Genomic DNA, 26076 nt, shown 5'->3' with positions numbered 1-26076 from the left:
TCCGCTGGTGGTTTCAAATGGCAGACCATGCGGATCGCAGCCCAACACATAACCAACCCCCCACCCCACCCCACCCCCGCCAGGCTCCCTCCCTCCAGCTGTGGTGGCTCTCAAATACAAGGGCATTTAGATTAACTGGCTGACTTTATCTCCTCGCTGGCTGTGGGACCCCAATGAGTCCTAGAAACTGAGGGGTGGCGGCCTCCCGTTCAAGCGGTGTCCAGGAGACGCGCTGGACCTGCCATGCCCGAGGGTGACCACAAGCGGCAGGTGTGCATTCTTAGCCTCTCCCCCTAAGGCAAGCCAGACACCTGGGGTTTAACAAGCCCAGCTTCCTCATGCCAAGCGGCACCGGGCTACATTTCTTGATTGATTTTATCGTTCTTGTTCAGGCAAGAAAACTCCAGAACAGACAATTAATTCCCTGAGGATTTCTTCTTTGTCTTCTTTTTAAAAGAAAGAACATTTGCTTTCAAGGAAGCGTTTGCCAATAACTAGATGTCCGAGGGGGCCGCAGCACAGTGTGTGGGCAATCTCCAGAGTCTTCTTGCTCCATTTCCCCATGGATTCTTTTGGAAGCCCTCAGGCACACTGGCGGAGGGGGTGCCAACAATGGCCTGGTTCATCAACATGCCTTTTGTTCGGCTTCCGAGAAGGGATGGGCCTAGAGTGCCCAATCTTCTTAATACGGATGCCTCATGGACGTATGCATGCGTGACTCACAGGTTCTCCTGGCAGCCAACTTCCCTTCTGAAAGTGCCTCTCCCACTCACGGGGGCAGGGCGTCACTGTGCCCAGCTCACAATCCCGTCGAGATTTCCTGCTCACCCGTGGATCGGGTGTACACCGAGCCCATGCGCTCGGACACATCCCGCTGGAGGACCGGGAAGTGCCGGCAGAGGCGTTTGGCGACGTGCTTTCGGAAGAACACGGAGATGTACCTTCGGAACTTCTCCCCGACGAAGGCGTAGATGATGGGGTTGATGCAGCAGTGGGTCATGCCTAGGGTCTCCGTCACCTGCATGGCTCGGTCCAGCCTGCTGACGGTACTGCAGGTTTCCAAGCCGAAGAAACTCTGGAAGGTGGTCAAGTTCAGGACGATGATGTAGGGGGCCCAGAAGAGGAAGTAGATGATCATGATGGCGAAGATGAGCCTCACGGCCTTGTGCTTCTTCTCGCTGCGACACCGCAGCAAGGTTTTCAGGATCCCCGAGTAGCAGACAATCATGACGAGCAGGGGCAGGACCAGGGTCAGGATGGTGATCTTTACCGTCTGGAAATACTTCCAGAAGTGATACTGGCCCAGTGGGAAATAAGAACTGCATGTATACCGAGGCCCTTCCTTCTGGGATCGGGTGAAGATGATTTGAGGGAGAGAGGCCAGCACGGCCACCACCCAGGTGATCCCACTGGTCACCACCCCAGAGGTGACCGTCCTGACTTTTAAAGCAAACACGGCATGGACGATGGCCAGGTACCTGTCCACTGTCAGGAGAACGATGAAGAACATCCCAGAGAAGAAGCCCATAAAGTAGAGGGCTGTGAGGAACTTACAGGTGGTATTTCCCAAGTTCCACTGGCTTGTGGCGTAGTGGGCCCAGAAGGGCAGGGTGAGCAGGAAGAGCAGGTCGGAGATGGCCAGGTTGAGCAGGTAGATGTCGGTCATGCTCTTCAGCTTTTTGCAGTTGATCAGGGTGAGGACCACCAGCATGTTGCCCACAAATCCAGAGATGAACACCAGCGAGTAGAGCAGGGGCAGGAGCTGGGCCGCCATTTGTCTCACTTCGGTGTTTTGACAGGGCTCTGGCCCACTGCCATCCCCATAGTTGTCTTCCTCGTACTCGGGAATCGCTGTTCCATTGTCCATGTTGCTCAGTCCTGTGAACACAGGAAAAGTCATTTCTCAGAAGGTCCTGCAATGTACGGTCTAAGCAACCCCGCTGGTATAGTGGTTGTGCGTTGGACTGCTTGCTAACGCACTACAGTCTGGGAAACCCACAGGTGCAGTTCCCCCCTGTCCTGTGGGGGCACTATGAGCCGGCATCGACTCGATGGCAGGGGGTTTGGTTGGGAGAGTCTGTAGCGTGTACAGAGGGGGTGCGGTCAGCTAAGCACTTGATGACTCGCTGAAAGACACTGCCTCAAACCCACCCACAGATGGGCCTTGGGAGCCCTGAGGGGCGACCTGCTTCTGGAAGCGATGGCCTTGAAAATCCTCGGGCACAGCTCCACCCGGGACGCACGAGGCCCCCCAGGAGCCAGAGTCAACTGAGGGCAGCTCGGCACAGCATCGACAGAAGGCACGCCTTCAGATCCCTGGAGTGGCCAAGCAAGCCGCTCGCCCTTGTCTGCCGACTGACAGGTTGGAGGTTTGCACCCATCAGCAGTGCCACCGCAGGAAGGTCCAGTGACCTGCCTTTCCCAAAATGATGGCCAAGAAGACTCTCGGGGAGCCGGGGGAGGAGGCCCATCTCTACCTTGTGACCCCCGGGGTCACCGTGAGTCAGAGGGGCTCGGTGGCAACAGGCTGGGTAGCACTCTGCGGCTCACCGGGAAGACAAGGGGTGCTTTCTATACTGTTTCAAGTTGGATGTGCAGGTTGCTACATCCCGCCCAACTCCCCTGGTCGGCCCGAGCTGGGTGGCCAGGCAGTGTGGAGGGAGCAGGTGTGCCTCTGGCTTTTCTGCGCTGCTCACTGGTGGAGCCCTCAGGGTGTTGGGGAAAGCAGTCTGCTGGTTGTCTATAGCCATGCGGGGTGAAGCTCTGATGAGAATTTCAAGAGACGGACTCCGGAGGCCAGCCCAGCACTGCAGTGTGCGGAGGGCCCGGCAGGCAGACCTGCTGTGAGCAAGTCCCCGGGGTCCCTGGGCACTGTGCTGGGTGGCACTTGTGTTCATCCACTGAACCCTAAAGACCATCCTAGGGGACCAACTCACAAAACCAAGCTCACTGCCACCGGGTGGGTGGCGATTCGATTCGTAGCCACTCTGTGGGCCCAGAGGAGTCTCTTTACAGGAGTAGAAAGGCCTGTCTTTCTTCAATGAAGTGGCTGGTGGTTTCAAAGGTTAGCAGCCCAGTGGGTAACCACTAAGCCACCAGAGCTCCTTATCCCAGGGGTCAGGTGACGTGATCGCTCCCCCTTAACAGGCAGGGGCCCCCACCTCAAGTGCAGGGGAGGCACTCAGAGGAGTCAGCGATCTGAGTGGAAGGCAGGCAGTCTGTGCACCGCACCCCCACCCCAGTCCACCCCACCATACCAAAATGCCTTTCCCTCTTGGGAAAGGAAACAAGAGTCAGGGCCACGAACGTAGTGCCTCGCTGTAGTTGGAATGAAGCGGGCTGATACGCAAGTCCCCTGAGAAAGCCACACGGCCAGCAGTCTGTCTGTAAATCCCAGACTTGCCCTCCTATCCCTTTCTCAGGCTCTCTGGGTGCCTGTCCTGAGCTGTCTCTACCAAGAGACCGGAGAGTGGAGCGGAAGGCAAGCTCATGGGCCACCGCAGACAAGCCTCGGGGCGCTCTGGACCAGCCTCTTCCCTTCTTATCCATCCAGCCGGGCCAGACTAAGTTTCACTTCTTGAGACCAGCGCGGTCTCTAATCAGTGCGTGTGAGTCTCAGACTCCTGCTGCTTCCTTCAACGAGGCCGCTGAGAGAAGCACCGAGAAAACACACCACCTCCCAATCCGGAGCCAGAAAGAAGGACGACAGGACCGAAAGGCACACACGCACGGGCTGACCCCTGCGAAAGGAGTTTGGTTTGGGCAATTTCATAGTCACTTGGGCAAATCTCAGCTCCCCCCACCCCACCCCTGTCTAGGATGAGAGAGGAAAGGGCAGACTTAAGACACGATTTCGGGTTGTGCAAACCTTTATACTGCATCTCATCAGGTGAGTGTGTGTGTGTGTGTGTGTGTCTGTCTGGGGGTGGGGTGCTAGTTCTTTTTAGCAGGAGACACTCACCCCCAAACTTGCAGCTGAGAACTGTCTCTCTGAAAAATTTTCTTTGAGAGGTGAAGATTTTTTTTTTTTTTTAAATCTCACGCCCTTTGAAACTCTACCCTCGAGATCATGTACTGGATCTCGCAAACCGAAACTCATCCCACATTCTGACCCACTCATTATTTTAAAGATAACATTGTCAGATCTCTACGCACCTGGTCTATCTGTCAGATGTCTTTGAAGGTTCTCTGTCAGGCCCGTTTGCTCACTAGAGAGGTCAATCTGCACTAACAGGCCAAGCGGCTCTCAGGTGACTTACCGGGGAGGGCTTCTTGCAGGGCGACGGGAGAGTCAGCGGAAAGTCAGCGACTTGGGCCAGCTCAGCTGTGCAAGCCAAGCACATAGACAGCAGGAAAGTAGGAAATGCACCGCTTCTTCTGAAGGTGGGCGGAGTTCTAATAACCAAGTGTGTTGCAGAAGGAGAAAAACAATCAGAGGGTAGTTTCCTTTTTTTAGCGTGTGTATGTGTAAATCAGGCCAACGATCGGCTGGAGATCAGTCCTGTCTACAAGTTAATTCGGGTGCGAGCCTGAGCACATATGGTCATCTGGCCTGAACCTCTCTTTTCCCCTCCAGTGGAGCTTGTCAAGGGCTACATGGATGGTTGATGGTGACCAAAAGCGTGGGGGAGAATTCTGGTTCTCTTAACATCTGCCCTCAAGTGAAAGCCAATGCAAACCCGATTTAAATCCAGAGGAGAATCCTCCAGCAGAATCCCCTTTCCCTCCCTTCCCACCACAGCCCGGCCACGCGCGCCCACTCACACAGCGCGAGTCTTGTCTCTTCACTGAAAGGACAGACATTTAAGCCACAGGTTCACCTGTGAGCTAAACACATCAATCTGTCTTTCTCTGGGCCTGGGTGCCGAGGTGGTGGTGGGGCACATCGTCAAAACTTATCCTACAAACACTCATTCAAACCAGACCAGACGTGTACGTGCTGACCTCAGGCCAGGCAGGGTTCCCACTCCCAGGGCGCCCGCTCTGTGATACTGGAGAAATTTCCAAATTTCCCTTGAGAGCGGACTATGGTCAAGTCCACAGTTTCACAATGCCCCGGCATGTGGTTGCATCAGGCTTTCTTTGGTGGTTGCTTATCTGAAACCTCAACAAATAGCACCAGAGCTGAGAGCACGGCAGAGCCTGGCTTCAGCTGGCTACTTCTGAGCCACAAGCGCACCTCTGGGTTTCCGGTGCAGTAGAATGGGGAGCTATGGCTTATGATCTAGGAGAAGACCAGGGGGCCCCCAGATAGCAACATTATGTGTCCCCAAATCTATGCTGGCAGCCTAGCGCGGGACAAAACAAGTGCCCTCTGCCATCACACTGTCCAGGTTGGACGCCTGGCTCGACTCGTGGCTGCCGCCTCTGTGTAACCAGCTGAATGACAGCCTGGGCTTCACTGGTTTGGTGGGCAGATTGGAGGAGGCATTTCTGTTCTGTGTTTGTCACTTGGTGAACATATATCCCCAACAAACAGAATGGACACGCAGTAAGCACCACGTTACTAATGAATAGTCCTTTCTTCGAGTTTATTTTAGAGAAAACCTAAACAAAATCGGGCTCCTATTAGCAAGGGTAGAACTGGAAAGGTGAAGCCAACGGCTGGTGTTTGGAGAAGCGTAAGAAAGGGCTGCTTGGGAAAAGCCAGACAAGCCTAGAAATAGACCAACCACTGAGAACCAGCCGAGTAAGGGCAGGAGTCTGTGCCAGACGACAGCCCAGACGCTGGTCCATGCGCCAAGGGCAGTGAATCTCCGAGAAAAGGTACCCATTCACCCACAGGTGCAATTCGAGAGCCATCAATGTCAGAGCTGGACTCTGTCGCCACACAGTTGGATTTAATCCTCGCTTCATTATTTACACAGGAGCCCTGGTGCTGTTGTGGTTATGCATTGGGCTGCTCACCACAAGGTCAGCAGTTCGAAACTACCAGCTGCTCCATGGGGGGGAAATGGGGCTTTCCACTCCTGCAAAGTGTTACCGCCTGGGAAGGCCCCAGGGGCCGTCCTACCCTTTGTGAAAGCCTCGCCACGAATCAGAACCGACGGGTTGGCAGTGCGTGTAGTTTGGTTTGGTTTGGGTCATCATCTACTACTGCCTCTCGCCTCCTCGCCCAGCCTCTCCACGCCTTGTTTTCTTTGCGTGTAAAGTGGTAGCCAACAAACCACCCACCCACCACCACCACTGACATCCGCTGCCCTGCTCTGCTCCTGAGGCCCGGGGTAAGGTGTGAATGGTGTAAGTCGGGTAGGGTTGTGGGCATATGGCAGCAGGCTAATAAACCAGCCGAGGTAATGCAGGCTCTAGAAAGCCTATGCAGAATGGGCAACTCACAGATATGTCAGATGCCACACTAACTGACTCACAGGGACTGATGGGACTGGGTAGAATTGACCTAGTAGGCTTCTGAGGATGTTAATCTTTGTTTAAGATCATGTTATTGGGGGGTCTTACAGCTCTTATAACAATCCATACATCAGTTGTATCAAGCATGTTTGTACATGTGTTGCCATCATTATTTTCTACACATTTACTTTCTATTTGAGCCCTTGGTATCAGCTCCTCTTTTTTGCCCCCGCCTTCCCTCCCCTCCTCGTGACCCCCTCCCTCCCCTCCTCGTGACCCCTTATTTATTTATAGAAAATTATTTTCCCGATGGAGTAGGAAGTCTCATTTCTCTCCCTGGGAGCAGCTGGTGGTTTCAAACAGCTGACTTTGTGGTTAGCAGCCCAAATGCGTGACCCACTGATGCCACCAGGGGTCCTTTCACACAGCACGGGTGACATACATCCTGTTTTGGGTCCCTTGAAGCCTAGGCTTCTGCTGATGGCTGGTGCACGTGTCCTGGACTCTTGGACCATGCAGGATAAATGAGCATCAGTGTCCTGCAGCTGCACAGCCGAGCACCACAAACTGGGCCGCCCAGAACATAGACCCTCCTGAGATGCCTCCTCACACTGACACCCTTAGCAAAATCGAAAAGCAAAAATAGAAAATAATAAATGCTGGAGAGGATGTGGAGGGATTGGACCATGCCCGCGGGGCTGGTGGGATTGCCGAATCGTGCAACCGCTTTGGGTGCCAGTGGGGAGCCCCTTTAGGCAAATACAAATACCTTCCGATCCTGCACGCTCTCTCCTTGGTATAGACCCTAAAGAAGTAAAGAACAAAACACAGACACATGCCCACCCATATTCACCACAGCAATTTCTATCGAAGCAAAAGAATGAAAACAATTTAAAAAATAAACCATCTGTGGAGGAACAGGTAAAAAAATTGGTGGTACCCACACACACCGGAACATTATGCATCTTCTAAAAACAATGACGAGTCTCTCAAACACCTGATGCCGTGGGCAAAATTTGCGGACATCATGCTCAGCAAAGTTAATCAATCTCATAAGGAAAAATATTTCATGACACCATGAAATGTCTTTCACACCAAAGGAAAAGGCTTTGAAGCATATCCCAGGGATAGTGGGGGTGGGGCGGGGCAGGTGGAAAGGAAGAGACAGAGAGGTAAGGAGGGTGAGTAGGTGGAAAAAGAAAAAAAAAACCACATGGGGTGGGTTTACTGCCGGGGTTCTCAACCTGTGGGTCACGACCCGTTGAAGGGGGGGGTCAAAGACCCTTTCACAGGGGACACCCGATTCAGCACAGTAGCAAAATGACAGTGATGAAGTAGCAACAAAAATAATTTATGGTGAGGGGTGTCACCACCACGTGAGGAACGGTATGAAAGGGTCGCGGCGTTAAGAAGGTTGAAAACCGCTGGTTTACTGTCTCCAATTTTGATGTGATTGTGTTGCAACTACATATCGTATACCTTTCTTTGTGTTATGTTCCACAAATAAATGGGACAAAATAAAAATGAATCCAATTAAAATTGGAAGCGAGGGAGAGAGAAGGGGTACAGTCTGCAAGTCCCGCCAATGGCTCACCTGTCACCTCAACATTGGTCTGAGTGGTTGTAAAGGAGGAAAGGAAACTAGAAAGTACCAAATGCTTTTGTGACACACAAGCTCATTACAAACAAACAAACAAACAAACAAACAGAACAACAGTGATCCATTCTCTCACATCTCCGGAGGCTAGACGTCTGAAATCCAGAAGTCGTCACAGTCACACGTCCTGGGCGGCTCTGGGAAATATTTCTCCCTGGCTGCTCTTCGCCTCGGGTGGTTCCCGTCAATCTTCCTTGTTCAGGGCTTGCAGCTGCATCCTTGGTTCCAATCTCTTCCTGTGTCTTCTCCCTCCTGTGTCTCCTGAGCCTTCACCTGGCCGTCTTAGAAGAACACTAGGCAGGTTGTGTTCGAGTCTCCTCATCCAGGTCGACCTCAACTTACTTTGCAAAAACCACAACTGCAAAAACCTGCTTTCCAAATAAGGTCACAGTTTGAGGATCTGAGTAGCCGTGCATTTGGGGGCGGGAGGACAATTCCACCCAGCATGCACAGCTGTCAGCTCTCACTTTCACCCCTTGAAGCCCCCGCTGTGCCCTGTGTGGGGAGTCTGCAGACATGCCCACCCCCAGAGGGCAGCGTAACGCAGCGGAGCGGATGCAGAGGCATGCTGGCCATGCTCTTGACTCCGTGTGACCTTGGCAGCCCACTTCCCTCTCTGAATTTCCGTTTCCTCACCTACCAGTGCTGGGCTCCTTCTGGGTTTCCAGAGGCAGTTTCTACCCCGGTACCAAATGACTCCATGGCCAAGTGTGCTTGGGAAATACACAGTGCGGTGCATGCGTGTCAGGCCTCACAAGCTAAAATGAAGACGCGCCTTTCGGCCCCCATGGTCCAGATACGAGACTGGAACACGGGTGGCAACAGGAGCTCATCCCACATACGGATGGGACATTGAATGCGTGTCATAAACAGCATGGTTCCAGGTCCAGCCTCCCTGGGAGAAATGATCTTGGGACCTGTGCCTTGATGTAGCTTTGATGCCCATCCTGGAGATGTCTCACACCAGGCTCCGGGCCCGGGCTGGGGGGGGGGGGCACAGCTCTGAGGGGCTGCCTTTGGGCTAGGTCTTTCCCCCACAGATCAGCCGGTGGTCTGGGACCATCCCAAGGCCAGTTCTCCCCTATCAGCATCGATGCCACGTGGGGAAGTGAGCTGGCTGGTTTGGGTTTGAGTTAGGTGCTACCTCCGGTCACCGCGCCCATGATTCAAAAGTTGTGTCACCCTCTGCCCATCTGGGCCTGGCCACCGCTTGGAGCGTCATAGATCGCACAGGAAGCATGTTAATTCCCTCTGGGGGTGGGGGGTAGGGGTGGTCCAGGGGCCAGCAAGCGGAGCTCGAGAACCGAAGCCCCACCCCACAGAGTTCACCTACAGACGCCCGAGACTGCAGCGGGCACTAGGCCAGCACTGAGATTACAGGGGGAGCGAATGAATGTCTGGTTTTGCCTTTTGGAAACCCATGTCTAATTGGAAAACCTATACCTACTCATTGCATAAAATTGGGGGAAACACAAAAATGAGAAGTAAAAACAACACAGTCAGCCTCTCATAAACTCAAAGCAATTCCGAGAGCACGTGATGCGTTTCGATCCAGACCCTCCTCCTGGTGCGCTTCCCTCTCAGGGCTGCCGCATGGACGCACGCGCACCGTGCTGTACGTGCCGTTGTGCTCCGCGGTGGTGGGTGTTTGCCGAACACTCATGTCTTCGCATTTTCTTCCGAGTAAAAAGCGTTTGTAAATACAGTTCTTTAATTTAAAAAAATTGGTCCTTTGAGCCCAAAGGAAAGAAGATACCTTTCTTTCCTCATCCCGGTCACTGGTAACTTAGCTACAGCAAAGCGCACCCAGGCCAGGTGCCCACTAGGTGCTGTTTTAGTGTGCCCCGATCCTATAGCCCGTTTCATCTTGTGCCCTACCCAGACCTCTAGCACCCTAAATCCAGCAAGCGAGGGCCACAAAATCTGTCCTCTCAAGTACACGGCTCAACAGAATACCACCACTACCTAACAGAATCAAAGTCTCGCCTTGCAGGGAGGCGACTCAGGTTCAAATCCCCGTCAGTGCACCTCGGGTGCAGGAGGTGTGCGTGTCACATGACACCGGGCAGGTTTCCGTGGAACGTCCAAACAGAAAGGGCCGAGGAAGAAAGGCCTGGCGACCCACCTCTAAAAAACAGCCACTGAAAGCCCTGAGGAGTGTAGTCCCGCTCTGATCCACATGTGGTCTCCAACAGTGGGAAACCACTCAACCACAACAGGCTTAATGATGATAAATGTCTGATGTGTCCGTTAAGGTTCATCACAGACCATGGTGATCCCCAGTGGGCCGGAACACTGTGGTGCTATTCATAACCGCATGAATATTATCAGGGACTTTTCTGGGGGCCCCAGAACTGACAACCTGAGCCTGAGGCTGAGTGCAAAAAGGTGTGAAGTCCTCCAGTGTCTGAAAAACAACCACCAACACCTGGGGTTAGACACCTCTCTGGAACTGAGGCAGAGGTGACACGAAAGAGCCTCCCAGCCAGCGGTGGTGTCAGCTCCTCCCACCCCATCTTCCTGGTCAAAGCAGATAGGGTGGGGCTGGTGAGGAAAAGGGGTGAGTTGAGGATCCTGAGGCTGTTGTGAAGCAGGATGGGGCTTCCTGCCTGAAAGCCAGCGGAGGGGTCTCTCAGAGAATCACCCCAGGACAACATATGTAGACCCAGTCGCTGGGTTAATGTTCCCTTGGGGGTGTGGCAGGGGAGGTTGGGGGAAATGGGGAGCCAAGAACGAGGAGTCCTGGAAGGAAGAAATGTTCTAAAACTGATTGTGGTGGTGATTGTACAACTCTGTGCAATCCGATGGCGTTGAAGTATTGCATCACAGGGCATGCGAATTACATGCCAATAAAATTGTTGGAAAAATAAAAGGAATCACCTGGGGATGGGGGCTAGCAAGGAGGGGGGCAGCATCTCGTTCTAGGTGGGGTGCCACTGGGCAGCACACAGCTGAGCCAAGAGAAGGGATGGAGGGAGGACGAGGCAGGGGGCAGTCACAGGGCATGGTGGGGAGGCAGCCAGGAGGCTTCAAGGACCCCTGGGTGTCCCTGGGTCAAGGGGACAGCTCAGGAGAGAGCTGGGCTGTCACCCACACGGGTCACCCTACTGAGCAGTTAAGCCCATTGTGTTTGGGTGGCTTCCCACTCATGGAGACCACGTGTGGATCAGAGCGGGACTACATTTCTCAGGGTTTTCAGTGGCTGATTTTTAGAGGTGGGTCGCCAGGCCTTTCTTCCTCAGCCCTCTTAGTCTGGACATTCCAGGGGAACCTGCCCGGTGACACGCTGACACGCATACCTCCTGCACCTGAGGTGCCCTGACCGGGATTTGAACCCGAGTCACCTCCCCGCAAGCCGCAAGGCGAGACTTTGATTCTGTTAGGTAATTGTGGGAAACAGAAATATTTCTCCCAAGTTGTGTCCCCCAAATGTATCCCAAACGTAGCTGCTTGCTACACATGGCAAATGATTCTACACTTGGAGGTCAACAGAAGTAGGTCAGGGGTTATTCTCCCTAAGGGTTATCAGCCATCTAGAGCAAGCTGTCACCACTGTTTATCCCATAACAAGTAGGACCCACTCCCTTCTGATAAGGAGAGTAGTTGTCTGTTTCCTTGTAGGAGACCCCAGAGAGGTCAAGCTCACCCAAGGGTGACCAAGGTAAGGCCGCCATCATGAATCTAGGGTCTGCCCATCTTGTACATGTATGCCTCTAGTCCCTCCCATTCCTATGTGCACACACCCCTAGCTCATCCCCTTCCTGTCACGCTCATGCCTATTGTACATCTCCTACCTATGATGTGTATGCCTATTGTACTGCCCTTTCCCGTGACTTGTGGTTACCTGTAATCACGCCCCCCTAAGTAGTGATAAGCCTTGGTTACCAATAAAGTTGGCCGGCTCTTGCTCTCAGAGGTCTCCCCACCAGGACCACCAAGCAGGGTTGAGGTGAGCACACCACCATAAATTGTGTCCGACTCCATGACTTCGATCTCTCATGCGCTCTGTGACTTCACTATAATCTTTACTTATTATCGCCATACAATTGCGGACCAGTGATGATGTGTTGGGGGCCTCCTTTCCCCCACCGTAGTGACGGTGTTCTGCTGAACCGGACGCCAGTGTGGCCAGTGCAGCCGGAAGAGAAAGTCTGATGAAGGGAGGTCTCACACCATGCAAGCACAAAGCAATGAGAGGGTGAGGGCTTACTAAGCAGTTGAGTCTCTCCATTCTAAAAATGTGGACTCTGTGTGTGTTTGTGTGCGTGTGTGTGTTTTAAACCATTACAATGAGGTTTTAAAAAGCGAGAGTGGAAATGGTGTAGACCAGTGGTTCTCAACCTTCCTCATGCCACGACCCTTTCATACAGTTCCTCATGTGGTGGTGACCCCCCCACCCCCAACCATAAGATTATTTTCATTGGCACATCATCACTGTCATTTTGCTACTATTATGAGTCGGGCAACCCCTGTGAAAGTATCATTTGACCCTCAAAGGGGTTGTGACCCACAGGTTGAGACCCACTAGGGTAGATTAAGTACTCGTTAATTAAAAATTTTAGTAGTCATTTTATCGGGCGCTTACAGCTATCACAACAATCTGTAATTCAATTAGATCAAGCATCATTGGACAATTGCTGCCACCATCATTTTCTTCTCTTTTTTTTTTCACCATCATTTTCAAAACATTTTCTTCCTTCTTGAACTCCTTGATATCAGCTCCCATTTAGCCCCACCCTCTCCCACCCTACCCCCAGGAACTCCTGTTATATTATACATTATTATTATGATTTTTCCCTGTCCTACACCAACAATTCGGTTATCCGTTCCCTCCGAGTCAATCGAGTAGGGCAGTACTGGCTAATCTTAACACAGGACGTCTGGTGGTCCAGTTGGTTACAACCTGGGGCCATTAACCACAAGGTCCGTGGTTGGAAACTGACAGCCGCTCCATGAGAGATAGATGGAGCTTTCTGCTCCCGTGAAGATGTACCATCTCAGAAGCCCACAGGGGCAGCTCTACTCTGTCCCCCAGGGCTCTGTGAGCTGGCATGGACTTTGTGAGCTGACGTGGACTCTGGTGTGAAATCTGTGGCATGGACTCTGTGGCAGTGCAAGGATGGGCCATCTTTATGGCAGGAGATCACCAGGCCTCTTCTCCCATGGAATCTAGGGATGGATTCAAACCACCAGTCTTCTGGTTAGAAGCCAAACACTTAGCACTGTGCTGATATATTTGCTCTTCTCCCGCCCTCCTCCACCAGCTCTCCTGACCCCCGCATGTCTAAGAGCAGACTAGGAATAAGGTATAGTAGGAGGGCCCAGAGAACAGAACACACTGCTCTTGTGGGCAGGGCTCCCTGGAATCCAGTCAACCCTCAGGCCCTGTGGAATTCGTGAGTGGAGAGGAATACAGTCCTACCTTGTTGTGAACTCACGCATTTGGAAGCATTATCAGGGTAGTGACAAGATATTCTTCAATGGCTGGGAGCTTCTCAAGGAAGTGGCCCGGGATGCCAGGCCTGCCCAGGTAGCTGGCTTTCCATGCATAACCCACTGCTCTCCTCCGCCCCTTCCCTCCACATACCAATATGGCAGCCGCGTGGCGAGGGCTGAGGAGGTTCCCAGCCTCAGGCTCTCACCTCCCCTAAGTTCCTAGGCCCCCTTGTTGGGTTTGGGGCACAGCTAGCTTCTTCTCAGGACCAGCTTTCTCCTCGGTGCTTCCTGCTGGCTCACTGCCTCATTACCAATTCAAATGTATGGTGTGAGAGGACAGCAGACGTTTATTTTCATGGTGACTCACAGGGAGCTTTTGTTTGTCTTTAAACGCATGGAAGGTGTGCGGGAGGCCTGCACGGAGCAGCGTGTTTTCGCTACAGCGCTGCCGTCCTCACAGCCTTTCGAGTCTCTTCGTAATGCTGTGGAGCACGTGGCGGACGCCACGTGGGGGCAGACACGGCTCCCGCAGGCACGGGGACGTCCAACTCTTGCACCACGTGCTCTATTAGAATGTGGGCTTCACCGCCTTCGGTGGTCTGGGACCCAGCCGGCAAGCTCTCCAAGGTCGGCCTGGCTACCAGGGTGCAGTTTAAACAAAACGATGTCCGAGGAGCATTGCTTTGCTTTCCAAACTATAGTTCTCACATGAGATTTCCATTGCAGAACACAATTTATTATATTTGTTAAGATAAGACATAAGATGCCACCCCCCCACACCCCCAGATTCAGAAGCCGTGTCTAACCAGGCAGTAAAGAAATAGAAACAGACTAACATGTGGGTCCCCAGTTACCTGGGTCCCAGCCCCACCCCTGGCTTGCCTCAGTTCTGACAAGCACTGCTTGCCCGCAGGAGCTTTCTCTTCTTTCTCTCTTGCCCTCCCCCCACCTTGGCAGTCCCCAAAGTCTGGTGCCTTTGGTGTGGAAGTCCTTGTCTTGGTTTTATAGAAACACACACACACACACACACACACACACACACACACACACACACACATTTCCCCCATCACAATGGATGAGCATATGTTACATCTCTCTGGAGTTAGAGTTGTACCTCGGTCCTTGGCTCCACACGAGAAAGAATTCACGCCGAAGCCTGGTTCGTGATCCAAGTGAGTTTTATGCAAGTTAGAACAAGCTTCAGGTTTACATGGCATCCACAGGACTCCTCCCGACCCTGCAGCCTGGCAGAGGCTGCTCAGCGTCACATAGACTAAGTTCTCCTTCCCTGCGACTCTATGTTAGATCCCTCCTCTGGACTCTAGGCTCCTCCTTGTCAAGGATTCCACGGGGAGGCATGGTGGACGACCCCTGATTGACCCCATTGGCTGAATTGAATTCATCTGGCCCAGGTGGGCCAATCCAGGTTTAGCGCCCACCCATGCCCACCCATGCCTACCGGCGGGAAACCTGAGCCTCTGGGCATGTGCAGTGCGCCATGCCTTGTTCCCATGCTTGGCTCTCTGGGCATGCTTTAATGGACATCTTTTAGCCCTACGCTAGAGCTACCTAACACATCCTGAACTTGGCCCCAAGAACCAAATCTCCCGTTTCCCTCCGATTCTTGCCCTCTGCTCCCCTGGAGCTCCACCAATTGGACTAGACCAGTCCCCTGGTGCAGTTACAGGACAAAGGGCTGCGCTGGCATAAACAGGAGGTCAGAGGGAAAGGACGGCAGGGGGCAGCCACAACCAAGCAAGCTTGGCTCAGGTCCAAGGTCACCAGGTCTTTCCGTGGTCTTGAGGCATCCTTCCTGCTCGTAGCTGACTCTGGATGCAGCCAGCTGCTCCTCCTTGTCACCCACGGTGTCCCCAGGGCTCCTTTTGGTGGATCGGAGGTAATGCCATAATTTATAAACAAAAAATGTTATAGAAGCGGAAAACAAGTGAAGAATGGGGCAGGGCATCTAAGATAACAGATGTAGGGTGTGTGGTGGTCAGACCAAATCAGTTGCCATCAAGCCAATTCTGACTCACAGTTGTCATAGAATCCATGACATAGGTAAGCCACAGAAAATGTTCTCTGGCACTTACCTGCAAGAAGAGTATTGAACCCCAGCAAAATGAGCTCCCTGGGACCTGGTGAAGCCTTCAAAGATAGCTACAGGTGTGAGGTGTGGGCAGAGGGTCAGCAGTGCTTCCTGGCTGAGTGAATATAGCTCTTACCTGCATAGACTCCCAGGCTCAGCCATGTTCATGTCTCCCGCCTTCTCCTACTTTCCCCTGGACCCACCACCCCCATTCCCATCCAGCCTGGGGCCATCTCCTTATCCCCCTCCTCTGCACTTGGGCCCTTGATAAACAGAGGCAGAGCCATAGAGTGGTGCAGACGGAAAAAAGCATAAGTGCAGGGGGAGGCAGCATCATTTAGGAACAAAGGGGAGCTTGCTGAGGCGCCAGAGTCTCCACCTGCCGCTGTTCAGCAATGTTCCCGGAGTATGTACTGTATACACAAGGTGTCCCACAGTCTGTCTGTACAGTCAGAACCCAGAGGTTCCTGGGCTTCTGCATCGTGAGTCTTTGTTCTTTCGCAAACCCTGGAGGGCTGTCATGATATCCGGATTCCTATCCCCCAGGGCAGGTTATTTTGCTCTTCTTGTAAGAAACGTGCAAACAGCTCTTCATCTTATAAACCAGCTGAGAGTTCCTGCTCCCCAGTGGATGGGGTATACGCCGAGCTTGCGCGATCTGCTTTGTCCGTGTAGAACACTGGGCACTGTTTGCAGAGGCGTTTGGCGACGTGCTTTCGGAAGAACATGGAGATGTACCTTCGGAATTTCTCCCCGACGAAGGCGTAGATGACGGGGTTGATGCAGCAGTGGGTCATGCCAAGGGTCTCCGTCACCTGCATGGCTCGGTCCAGCAGGTTGGAGCTACTGCAGGTTTCCAAGCCGAAGAACCTCTGGAAGGTGGTCAAGTTCAGGACGATGATGTAGGGGGCCCAGAAGAGGAAGTAGATGATCATGATGGCGAAGATGAGCCTCACAGCCTTGTGCTTCTTCTTCTTCTCGTTGCGACACCGCAGCAAGGTTTTCAGGATCCCCGAGTAGCAGACAATCATGACGAGCAGGGGCAGGACCAGGCTCAGGATCGTCCTCATGATTATTTGAAAAGTTTTCCACTTGGGGGGGAAATCCGTTTCGCATGTATAGCGAAGCTCTTCCTTCCGGGATCGGGTGAAGATGATTCCAGGGAGAGAGGCCAACAAACTCACCACCCAGGTGACCCCACTGGTCACCACCCCAGAGGTGACCGTCCTGGCTTTTAAAGCAAACACGGCGTGGACGATGGCCAGGTACCTGTCCACTGTCAGGAGGATGATGAAGAAGATCCCTCCATAATAACCAAGATGGTACAGACTGATGAGGATTTTACAGACGGGCTCGCTGAAGACCCACCCGTGGCTAGCGTAGTGGGCCCAGAAGGGCAGGGTGAGCAGGAAGAGCAGGTCGGAGACGGCCAGGTTGAGCAGGTAGATGTCGGTCATGCTCTTCAGCTTTTTGCAGTTGATCAGGGTGAGGACCACCAGCATGTTGCCCACAAATCCGGACATGAACACCAGCGAGTAGAGCGGGGGCAGGAGCTGGGCCGCCATTTGCTTCACTTCGATCTTGTGACAGGGCTCTGACACACTGTAATCCAAATCATACATGTCCGGCGTGGAATAATCCATCTTGAGCAACTCTGGGAAGAAAAAGCCAAAGTTCATAAGGGCCTTAGAAAATGTACGGACCGCAGCTCCACTCTGCCTACATGGGTTGGATTTGCCTCAATGGCCACCAACAACTGAAGCGAGAGCTCCCTACTGGTCTGACATCATCTTAGTCGCAACTGGGAATGGCTTCTTTGTGATCCCCTGTGTTCGTTCTTGTAAGCTGCGGGGTACAGAAAGGTTTTTTCCCAGGTTGTCCCCCCACCCCCACCCCAATTATATGCCAAACCTCAGATGCTGCTTGCCAACACCTGGGCAATAGCTATACACCTGGAGGTCCACTGCTTAGAGGTTATCTCCCTGAGGGTTATCAGCCACCTAGGGCAATCAGAACCTGTCTGTCCCACCCTAGGGGGGCCCACTCCCTGCTGATAAGGATAGTGGATTATTCCCCTGAAGGAGAATCCAAAGACAAGGTCAAGCCAACTCAAGGAGGATTAAGGTTAGGCTGCCATCTTGACTTTAGAGTCTGCCCGGCTTGTCACATGTGTATGTCCCTAGTGACTCCCTATCCGATTGCGTGTGCACCCCTAGGCTCATCCCCCTCCTATTGCCTGTATGCTTCTGTGCAACCCCTTCCTGTGAGGATGTAATTAGGGGTGCTCGCACATCCCCAAAATGTATATAAGCCGTGATTGGAAATTCATTCTCACTCTGCGCGGACCAGGCTGCTGAGACCATGGCCGTGTGGGAGGTGAGCATTCGCATGCTTTCTCTTGTCTGATGTGTCTTTCATTTTACCCCTCAATTACACAACCACCCACCCACCCCCGGACCCATTTGATTGTGGGAGCTGGTACCCCACAGTAAGCAAAGATTGAGATACGGATACCATGTTGTGGATGAACCGGGGAAACGTTCCCTGGCCATCTGTGTTCCTCCATCCAAGAGGCTGAGAGGGACAGAGTGCCCACCCAGGGCAATGGCTGCAACCCTGATCCTAAGGGCAGTCTTGCCCCACGGGACAGCCCCCTGGTCCTTGTTCTTTCCCGGGGATCCGTCTCCTTAGAAGCACGTGTGCCAGTTCATGAGGCCAGCTGTCATGGTGTCAACCCCCATTCATGGCGAATTCAATGTGTTAGACTACACCGGTATTCCAGAGGACTTTCAATGCTGTTTCCTTTCCCCCCAGAAATCCCCAGGTCTTTCTCCCGAGGTGCCTCAGGGTGGACTCTAACCTCCAACCTTTTGGTTAGCAGCCGAGCACGGCTTGCACCACCCAAGGACTCCACGCTCACCCCTCACTTCCCTTTTACTCCTAGGGGCAGATGCCAGCTGTCTACCCAACAGCGGTTTCACAACACCCCTTGCCCTCCCTCCCCAGCGAGGTCAGCTTCAACAGTTGCTGGAAGCTTGCTTTTCCTACTTTTCCTACATTTCCAGGCATTGCTAGATAAAGGTGAGTGTGCAGGGCCTTCTGGATACGAGAGAGGCACATGTTTTGAGACACCCTGGTGCCCACCATGCCTGCTTTAAGAGCTTATAGCGCGGGCCATGAAGGAAAACCCGGAGAAGCCAAGTCCCTACATCATCCAGTCCCCTTGTCCCGCTCATCACCTGGCTTCTTGTCATTGCACAAAAATCACCCCTTACTCAATCACCTTGGGTGAAACACCCCCGTCTTCAGTCCAGCCTCATCCTCATCGGCCTTTCCGCCAACGTCTTCCACGTCAAACGCGTTGGCTTCCGGGGGGGTAGCTCTTGTCTGACGACTTCTTAGTTGTGCTTCTGTGGTTGCTGATGTTTCTCTTCTACTCGCTGTCCTTGGACCTGACCTCTTTTACCTTTCCCTCCTCACTGTGCTCACAAAAGCTCTTTCTGGACCATAGCAGCACCCACCACCAGGCTGCTAGCTCCCCTCCCTGCTACTGCTTCTCAAAGCTCTGTCTTCAAGTCTCACCCGTCTCCTAAACCCGCTGCCTGCCGCGTCCTTCCCCAGGATATTCTCATACAGAGCGCCTACTGGGAGCCACCCTCTCCCCGAGACACTGGAGATTGTCCGTGAGCAAAGAGGACGTCACTAGCTACCCCACTCAACCCCTCCCAAACTAAGCACACCCCTGAACGGTGCCTGTGCATTGATTTATACTCTTACCCTATTGATTATCATTTTCTTATCATCTCGATTGTCATGATCATATGATGGTCCTGTCCTCGGTTCCCTGATGTTATCCTGGGTCCCCTCCAGGACTTCTGGAAGCAATCCGAGCTGAAGGTTTGCCCCGCTCCCACTTTACAGGTGTGTATGCCTGGGCATGGAGTGAGTCTCGAAGGCTAGAACAGTGACTCTCTGAGTTGCTAAGAAGATTGATGGCCAGACCCCCTTGGCATAACTCAGCAGGAAGAAATGCTGGGTAATTATCATGCCCCCTGAATCAGAAATGCCCCTCCAATGCATTCCACTTCTTGACCTCAGACCTTGTGTTAGGCAGCTTAGCCTAGGGAATTCGGGAAGTCCATTTACGCATGCCCAGGAGAGCCAGCATAGGACAAAGCTGGATCTTCCAGCCGGTGGGCGAGGATGGGCATTACACCTGGAGCAGCCCACCTGGGCCAGGTGATTGCCATTCAGCCAACGGGATCGACCCGGGGTCGTTCACCACGCCTCCCCGGGGAACCCTTGAAAAGGCAGGGACTGGAAGGGAGAGGGATCTTGTCTATTCGTCTTCGTGGGAGGAGAGAGATCCTTGCGTGACCCTGAGCAGTCTCTGCCAGGCCGCAGGTCAAAGGAATCCTATGGGTGCCACATAAAACCTGAAGCTTCTTTTAACTCATTAAACTCACTTGGATCATGAGCCCGGCTTCGGCGTGAAATCTGTCTCGCACGGGGCCAAGGACTAAGGTTGGAATCTAGCCAGGAGAGAGACCTAACACTTCCTCATTTGTTGTGGTTTGGGGTTTGCTTGTTGTGCTCCCTGTACCCAGCTAAGCTCCCTTGCAAGCCGTCTCCTCCCAAATGGAAACTGAGTCTGCACTCCTTAGCCCCACACATCCCGGCGCCCGGTGGTTTCTGTATGGCTGGACCTCGGGGGTAAAGTCTGAGTTTGTGGCCATCCTGAGCTCGATTCTTCTGTTTCATCTTCTGTCACTTCCCACGTCCCAGGTCCTGGGACAGCTCTCTCCTCGCCATATCAATGCATGCTTGTCTCTCTGCCTACAGTGGCTGGTGAGCTCCTATGCACCCCGCAACACCCCTGCTCCAAGCCCCCTTTTCCTGGGACTCCTCTATCAAAGCACACGTATCATCTCATACCGAGCTGTGCCTGCCTCCGAGTCAGCACTTCCCACATCGTCTTCTCCACGTTGTGTGCTTTGTAAGGCCAACAATGAAATGTTTCCCGGCACTGAGGCAAATTCTAGAAACCTTGCACCAACTCCGTGAGATCTTTGATCGGCGTTGGGTGGGGGGGGGGGGGGGGGAATGCACCACCCAGAGAGTTACAGTCTGGTCCTGGAGTGCTCCGTGGGCTCCTGGGGCAAGGGTGCTTTACAGACGTGAACAGTTAGACATTTCGCCGCGGAGGCGGCTGCTGAAGCCCAGGCAGGTTAAATCACTTCCCCAAGCTCACAGAGCAAGTCAAGGGCTGAGCTGCAATCACAGCCGTCAGCTATTTGCTTGGGAGGCTCTTAGGAGCTCCCAGCCCCAGAGATGTCAGCAGAACCATCGACAGATTTTCGTCTGTGTGTGAGACTGAAGTTCTTTGGCCCTTAGCATTAAAATCCACCTATGGCCCCACACAACTTCCTCTCTTTTCCAACATGTGTGCAAGCATACACACACACACACACACACACAGATACCTCTAGAAAATAGCTCCATGAGGCAGTGGTCTTGTTGTGCACCCAGCCATATGCCAGTGCCCAGGACATGGCCCCCAAACCAAAACCAAACTCAGTGACATCAAGTCAATGCTGACTCATAGCAAGCCCCTGTGGGTTTCGAGACTAGTTGTTTAGGAGAGTAGAAAGCCCAGTCTTTCTCCCGAGGAGCTGCTCATGGTTTCGAAATGCCAACCATTAGGATTGCGGCCCAACGCGTAACCACTACACCACCAGGGCTCAGCAGACTCCCCCAGCCCCCAACCAAGCAAGCCAGATGCCACCATGTCCATGACGACCCACTGTGACTCAGGTGTGCCCGAGTGAAATGGAGGCTTTCTCAGTGGATATTTGGGGGACATAGATCACCGGCCCTTTCTACTGAGGGGCCTCTGAATAGACTCACACTCCCAAACTTACAAGATAACCATCTGTACTACCAGGGGACTCCTGGCCTGGCACATACACAGACAGATTAAAAACAAACAACAACCCCCGCCCAAATCCAAACAAGTGCCGTGGGAGTCCATCCCGACTCACAGGGAGCCTGTGATGGTGTAAAACTGCTTCTTAGGGTCCCTGAGCCTGTGAGTCTTGGTGGGAGCAGACAGCCTCATCTTTCTCCTGCAGAGAGGCGGGTGGGTTTGAACCTCTGATCCTGTTAGCAGCCCAGTGCTCACCCCACGGAGCCAACAGGGTCCCTAGCTTAGCACATCCCACTACCCTCAGGTAGGGTTTCTGAGGCTTTCTCAAGCATCACGGAAGCAAACAGCCTCCTCCTCCTCTCGTGGAGTGCCAGATGGATTTGCACTGCGTGCCTGGCAGTCAGTAGTCCAGCACTTACCTGACACCCTCACCAGGGACCTTAGCCCAGCACAGGTAGCTGCTAAATAGAGAGCAGTCGACTAAGCCCACAAGCTGTGTAACAAACAGTATACCCCACTGTGAACTGGGTTTTTAGGGGATTGGGTGGGAGAATCGAGAAAAAACGGATAGACTGGTCATCCTTACACATTCTCCCATGCCTGCAGCAAGGGACAACTGGACAACTTCAAGAGTGTGGGCCACTCGATAGGCTGCGGGAAGCAGCGGCCATCAACACTGGGCAGCACAATCGCACTGGCGACCTGTTGGCAACTCTGCTGCTGATCGTGATTGGGACAGGGCAGGGAGAGAGCAGGCTGCCAGACCCTCGATTCTACCCTGCGCTGCTTGCATGCTGGGTGTCCCAGATCCTGACCACTCTGTCCTTGCACTGCCCACTTTTCCGTCTGTCCAGTGACCCTGGCTCCTACCGCACACGTGGGCAGGCAGCAAGGGGGCTGGCATGCATTGACCTGAGTGTTGCTCTTGGGCAGTGGTTCTCAACCTTCCTAGTGCCGCAACCCTTTCACACAGTTCCTCATGTGGTGGTGACCGCCCCAACCATAGCATTAGTTTTGTTGCTACTTAATCACTGTCATTTTGCTACTGTGATGAATTGGGAGACCCCTGTGAAAGGTTCATTGGACCCCAAAAGGGGCTGTGACCCACAGGGTGAGAACCACTGCTCCTGGGCATCAGAATACATCACCTAGAACTAACCAAAATCTGCTTCTAGGGACCCTCCTCATATCAGCCCCGGCATGGACCCAAGAGGCTTCTGTGGTTTGGAGGGTGGACTGCCACCTAGGTGGACTAGAGAGAGAATTAGGGTAGAAATCTCTCAAAGCGGGGCAGTATTGAGAACCATGCAGTTTCTATTCATCCCACTGCTCCATTTCCCACCCTGGGGGCTCCCCCCAGGAGGACTCCCCCCAGCTGGACTCTGCGCTGCCCCACCATCAGCAGATTTTCTGCTCAAATCTTCAGGTGCCAACGCCATCCTCACACCCTCCTCTGCCAAGACCCCTCTGTCCTTCCCGAGGTCCCCAGCCCCCCAGCCTTGAGGCGTGACGAGCCAGTGCTTCCTGGGGGTCGCGGGGAAAGCCCCTCTTGAACTCACCGCTAAGGGCTTCTTCCAGGCGCCAAGCTGAGTCAGGCGTCTCAGTAACCCAAGTGAACCGCTCGGGAGGCAGAAACTTGGTGTGCAGAAGTAGGCAATCAAGTTTCCTGCAGAAACAAGGCGGAGATACAGGGGCAAGTGATGCTAAAGATATGAAGAAAAAAACCCAACACACCAACCAGATAATGTAGTTCCCCTTCTTCTTCTTTTTTTCCCTTCCTCCACCAGGCACGTTGTATACTTGTTTGAGGTCTCCGGAGTAGGATGGATTTTGAAATCTTGGCTTATGCAAACTTAAGGCACACCCCAAACATCTGGTTCCAAATTTAACAACCCCGAGGCTCCTTGCCTGTGGGTGTCTGTCTGCATCTGGACCACCAGCTCCCTGGGGTCCCACAGTCAGCCGTCGTTTGCACAATGTGAACACAGCAGAACTTTACCCTTGCCAGGACTTCAAACAAGCACAGAGTCCCAGCAGAAGGTCTGTCGGGGCGGGTGGGGGCGCAGAATAAAGGGAAGGCTCCCTCCGCCACGTGGACTGGCTGCAGTGGTGACCACCACAGAGAGAACCCCGAATAAAAGAGATGGCGAATTTAGCCCTTGGGTCAACGATGTCCTTAGCGGGGGGGGAAAAAAAGGGGTGGGGAGGGGGCTTGATTATGATAAGGATTCTCTGAAAGAAGTTTTGTTAAAAGAAAACGCGGTGACAGTCTAACTTCTGCTGTGCGGGCACTGTGTTCGCTTAGGAAAGTCCCGGGCCCTGTGGGGGAAGACCGTATCATCTTGGCTGACCCCACCGCCCCCGGCACATTCTGGAATCCTCTGAAGACAGGAGCCTCGCTCACTAACCTTGTGGCACTAGACCGTCACCCCGCCTTTCTTTTTCTAAAAAACAAATCATTTTATTAGGGCTCTTATAACAATGCATACATCCATAGTGTCAAGCACAGTGTACAGATGTTGCCATCATCCTTTTCAAAACAATTTCTTTCTACTTGACCCTTGGTATCAGCTCATTTTCCCCACCCCGCACCCCACCCTCCTACCCTGGTGACCCTTTGATAAATTATAAATTATTATTATGTTCGCATCTTACACCATCCGCTGTCTCCCTTCACCCGTGTTTCTGTTGTTTGTCCCGTGTGTGTGTGTGTGTGTGTGTGTGTGTGTGTGTGTGGTAGGTCCATCATTGCGATCGGTTCCCCATTTCTTCCCCCTCTCTCCTGACCTTTCCCCTACCCTCATGGTATCGCCACTTCCATTGCTGTTCCTTCGGGGTTGATCTGTCCTGGATTCCACGTGTCCAGAGCTCTTATCTGCACCAGTGTCCATGCTCCGGTCTAACCGGATTTATAAGGTAGAACTGAGGTCATGACAGTGGGGAGGGGAAAGAAGCATTAAAGAACGAGAGGGATGTGTGTGTTTCGTCTGTGTCTTTTTTCTTTTTTTAATGTCCAGGCTGGCACTTAATTCCTCGTCATTTTAAGATAGAAAACAAACCAAGATTAAGCATGTCCTGAAGTGGCATGATCACTTCAATTTTTTTTCCTTCTCTGTCATAAAACAGCAGCTTAACAAGAGGGTCCCTGAGGAAGGCACTCTGCCTTCGAGGAATGGCAATGCTGACGAACACCCTTGGGGGTGGGGGGGCTGTGAGCATGAAAGCCCCCTGGCATGTTTGCACAGAGTGTTTGACAAACCTTATGAGCAACCACCTGCTTTTCCCCCTTTCCCTCAGACACCACTCAGACGGTCTCCCTGGGAAGTAGTGTCACAGGAGAACAGCTGATGTACGGCCAAACCGTGCACCTCGAGACGTACCTCTGGCTTGGCGAGCGAGGTCATGTGCCTCGAAAGCAGCATCCTTCTGGAGAAGTTCCTGGCTTAGGATGTTGCTAAAAATCGATTTTGTAAAACAAGAGCAAACAAACTGACAACCGCAGACATCTGGCCCAAGACTTCTAGAGGGGGTTAAGGCGACAGGCAAGTTCACAGAAACTCAAGAGCTGATTTCCAAGGTTCGAGAAAAGTGATTCCAAAATGACAGCATGAGTGCCTTTCCCCTCCTCTGTCTCTCCCCCCCCCCCCATCCTCAGTGGAATGTGGGAGAGAAAAAGCAAAAAGCCTGAAATCAGTAATCTGCCATGGGTTATCCAAAACATGCTCTGGAAGAAAGCTATCAGGCCACGATATGCTTTCCCGAAAGGACCGTGGATGCCACCAATATGTGTGTGTGCTGTGCTGGGCACACGGGCACCACCCAGCCCCACCCAGGAGGAAGCAGGGCTGCCCTGTGACCTGTTAGAAGCCCAGTGCAGACAAGCACAGGCAGAGACACGGGCCAGCTGCGTGAGCTGTGTGTGTTTCCATATAGATATCAGATGACATCTTAAAAACAATGCCCATCATCGGCTTACTAGAAAACAAGCTATTGGTCATGGTTATGAGACAGCGGAGTTGATATGAGCGCGGTCCCGGGATGAACGGTGGTCCAGGTGCAGCTTTTCAATGGAAGCAGTCCCCTTCGGCTCCGGCTCTCCCCTGCTCTCTGCTCAGGCTAGTGCCTGCTGCCTGATGTCGTTCCTGCTCAGCAAGTGCTGCGGAGAACGCTTCCCACCCATCGCACATCTCTGGACGTCAACTCGGCAGATGTTAAAAATCATCACCGCCGATTCACACTTAAACAAAGGGCGAGTTTCCTGTTGAAGCGCCGTCTCTCCCAACCAGGCAAAGCACTGAGTTAGACAGTTCCTGGTGTGTGTGTGTGTGTGTGTGTGTGTGTGTGTGTGTGTGTGTGTAGTGGGGAGAGGTGGCATGAATATCTATTTCTCATCTATCCAGTCCTCGTTTACCTGGGTGAGCCAGTTGCCTAGAAACGGGTGTGATTAAGATCTGTGCTCATGATCATGTCCTTGGGTGTCACTTGAACGCTACACGGTGCATTTCCACTCGCCCTCATCCCTTCAGCCATTGATTGCTCTAAAAAGACGGCTCTGCTCTGAAAGCGCATGGGGTGGTTCCTTAGGCACTGCTGGAGTCGCTGGAACCCGCAGAGGCGTCT

At 53.0% G+C, this 26076-nt stretch overlaps 2 protein-coding genes across 2 annotated transcripts; both read right to left on the bottom strand.

The window, feature by feature from the left end:
- Window positions 1-799: 799 nt before the first annotated feature.
- LOC142447276 (C-C chemokine receptor type 5-like) lies at window positions 800-1867 on the bottom strand. Its single transcript, XM_075548970.1, has one exon. The coding sequence runs from the start codon at window positions 1865-1867 to the stop codon at window positions 800-802; it is 1068 nt and encodes a 355-aa protein (XP_075405085.1).
- Window positions 1868-16126: 14259 nt separating this feature from the next.
- Window positions 16127-17173, bottom strand: LOC142447275 (C-C chemokine receptor type 5-like). The gene has a single exon (XM_075548969.1). It carries the CDS (start codon window positions 17171-17173, stop codon window positions 16127-16129), a length of 1047 nt encoding a protein of 348 aa, XP_075405084.1.
- Window positions 17174-26076: the final 8903 nt, after the last annotated feature.

This window comes from Tenrec ecaudatus, chromosome 4 (assembly GCF_050624435.1).
Source record: "Tenrec ecaudatus isolate mTenEca1 chromosome 4, mTenEca1.hap1, whole genome shotgun sequence".
Classification (NCBI taxonomy): domain Eukaryota; kingdom Metazoa; phylum Chordata; class Mammalia; order Afrosoricida; family Tenrecidae; genus Tenrec; species Tenrec ecaudatus.
The sequence above is the reverse complement of the archived record's forward strand: the minus strand, read 5'-3'. Positions and strand labels throughout refer to the sequence as shown.

Excerpts from the sequence above, each read along its gene's own strand:
- LOC142447276 (XM_075548970.1), bottom strand. The coding sequence starts at position 1,867 with ATGGACAATGGAACAGCGATTCCCGAGTACGAGGAAGACAACTATGGG.
- LOC142447275 (XM_075548969.1), bottom strand. The coding sequence starts at position 17,173 with ATGGATTATTCCACGCCGGACATGTATGATTTGGATTACAGTGTGTCA.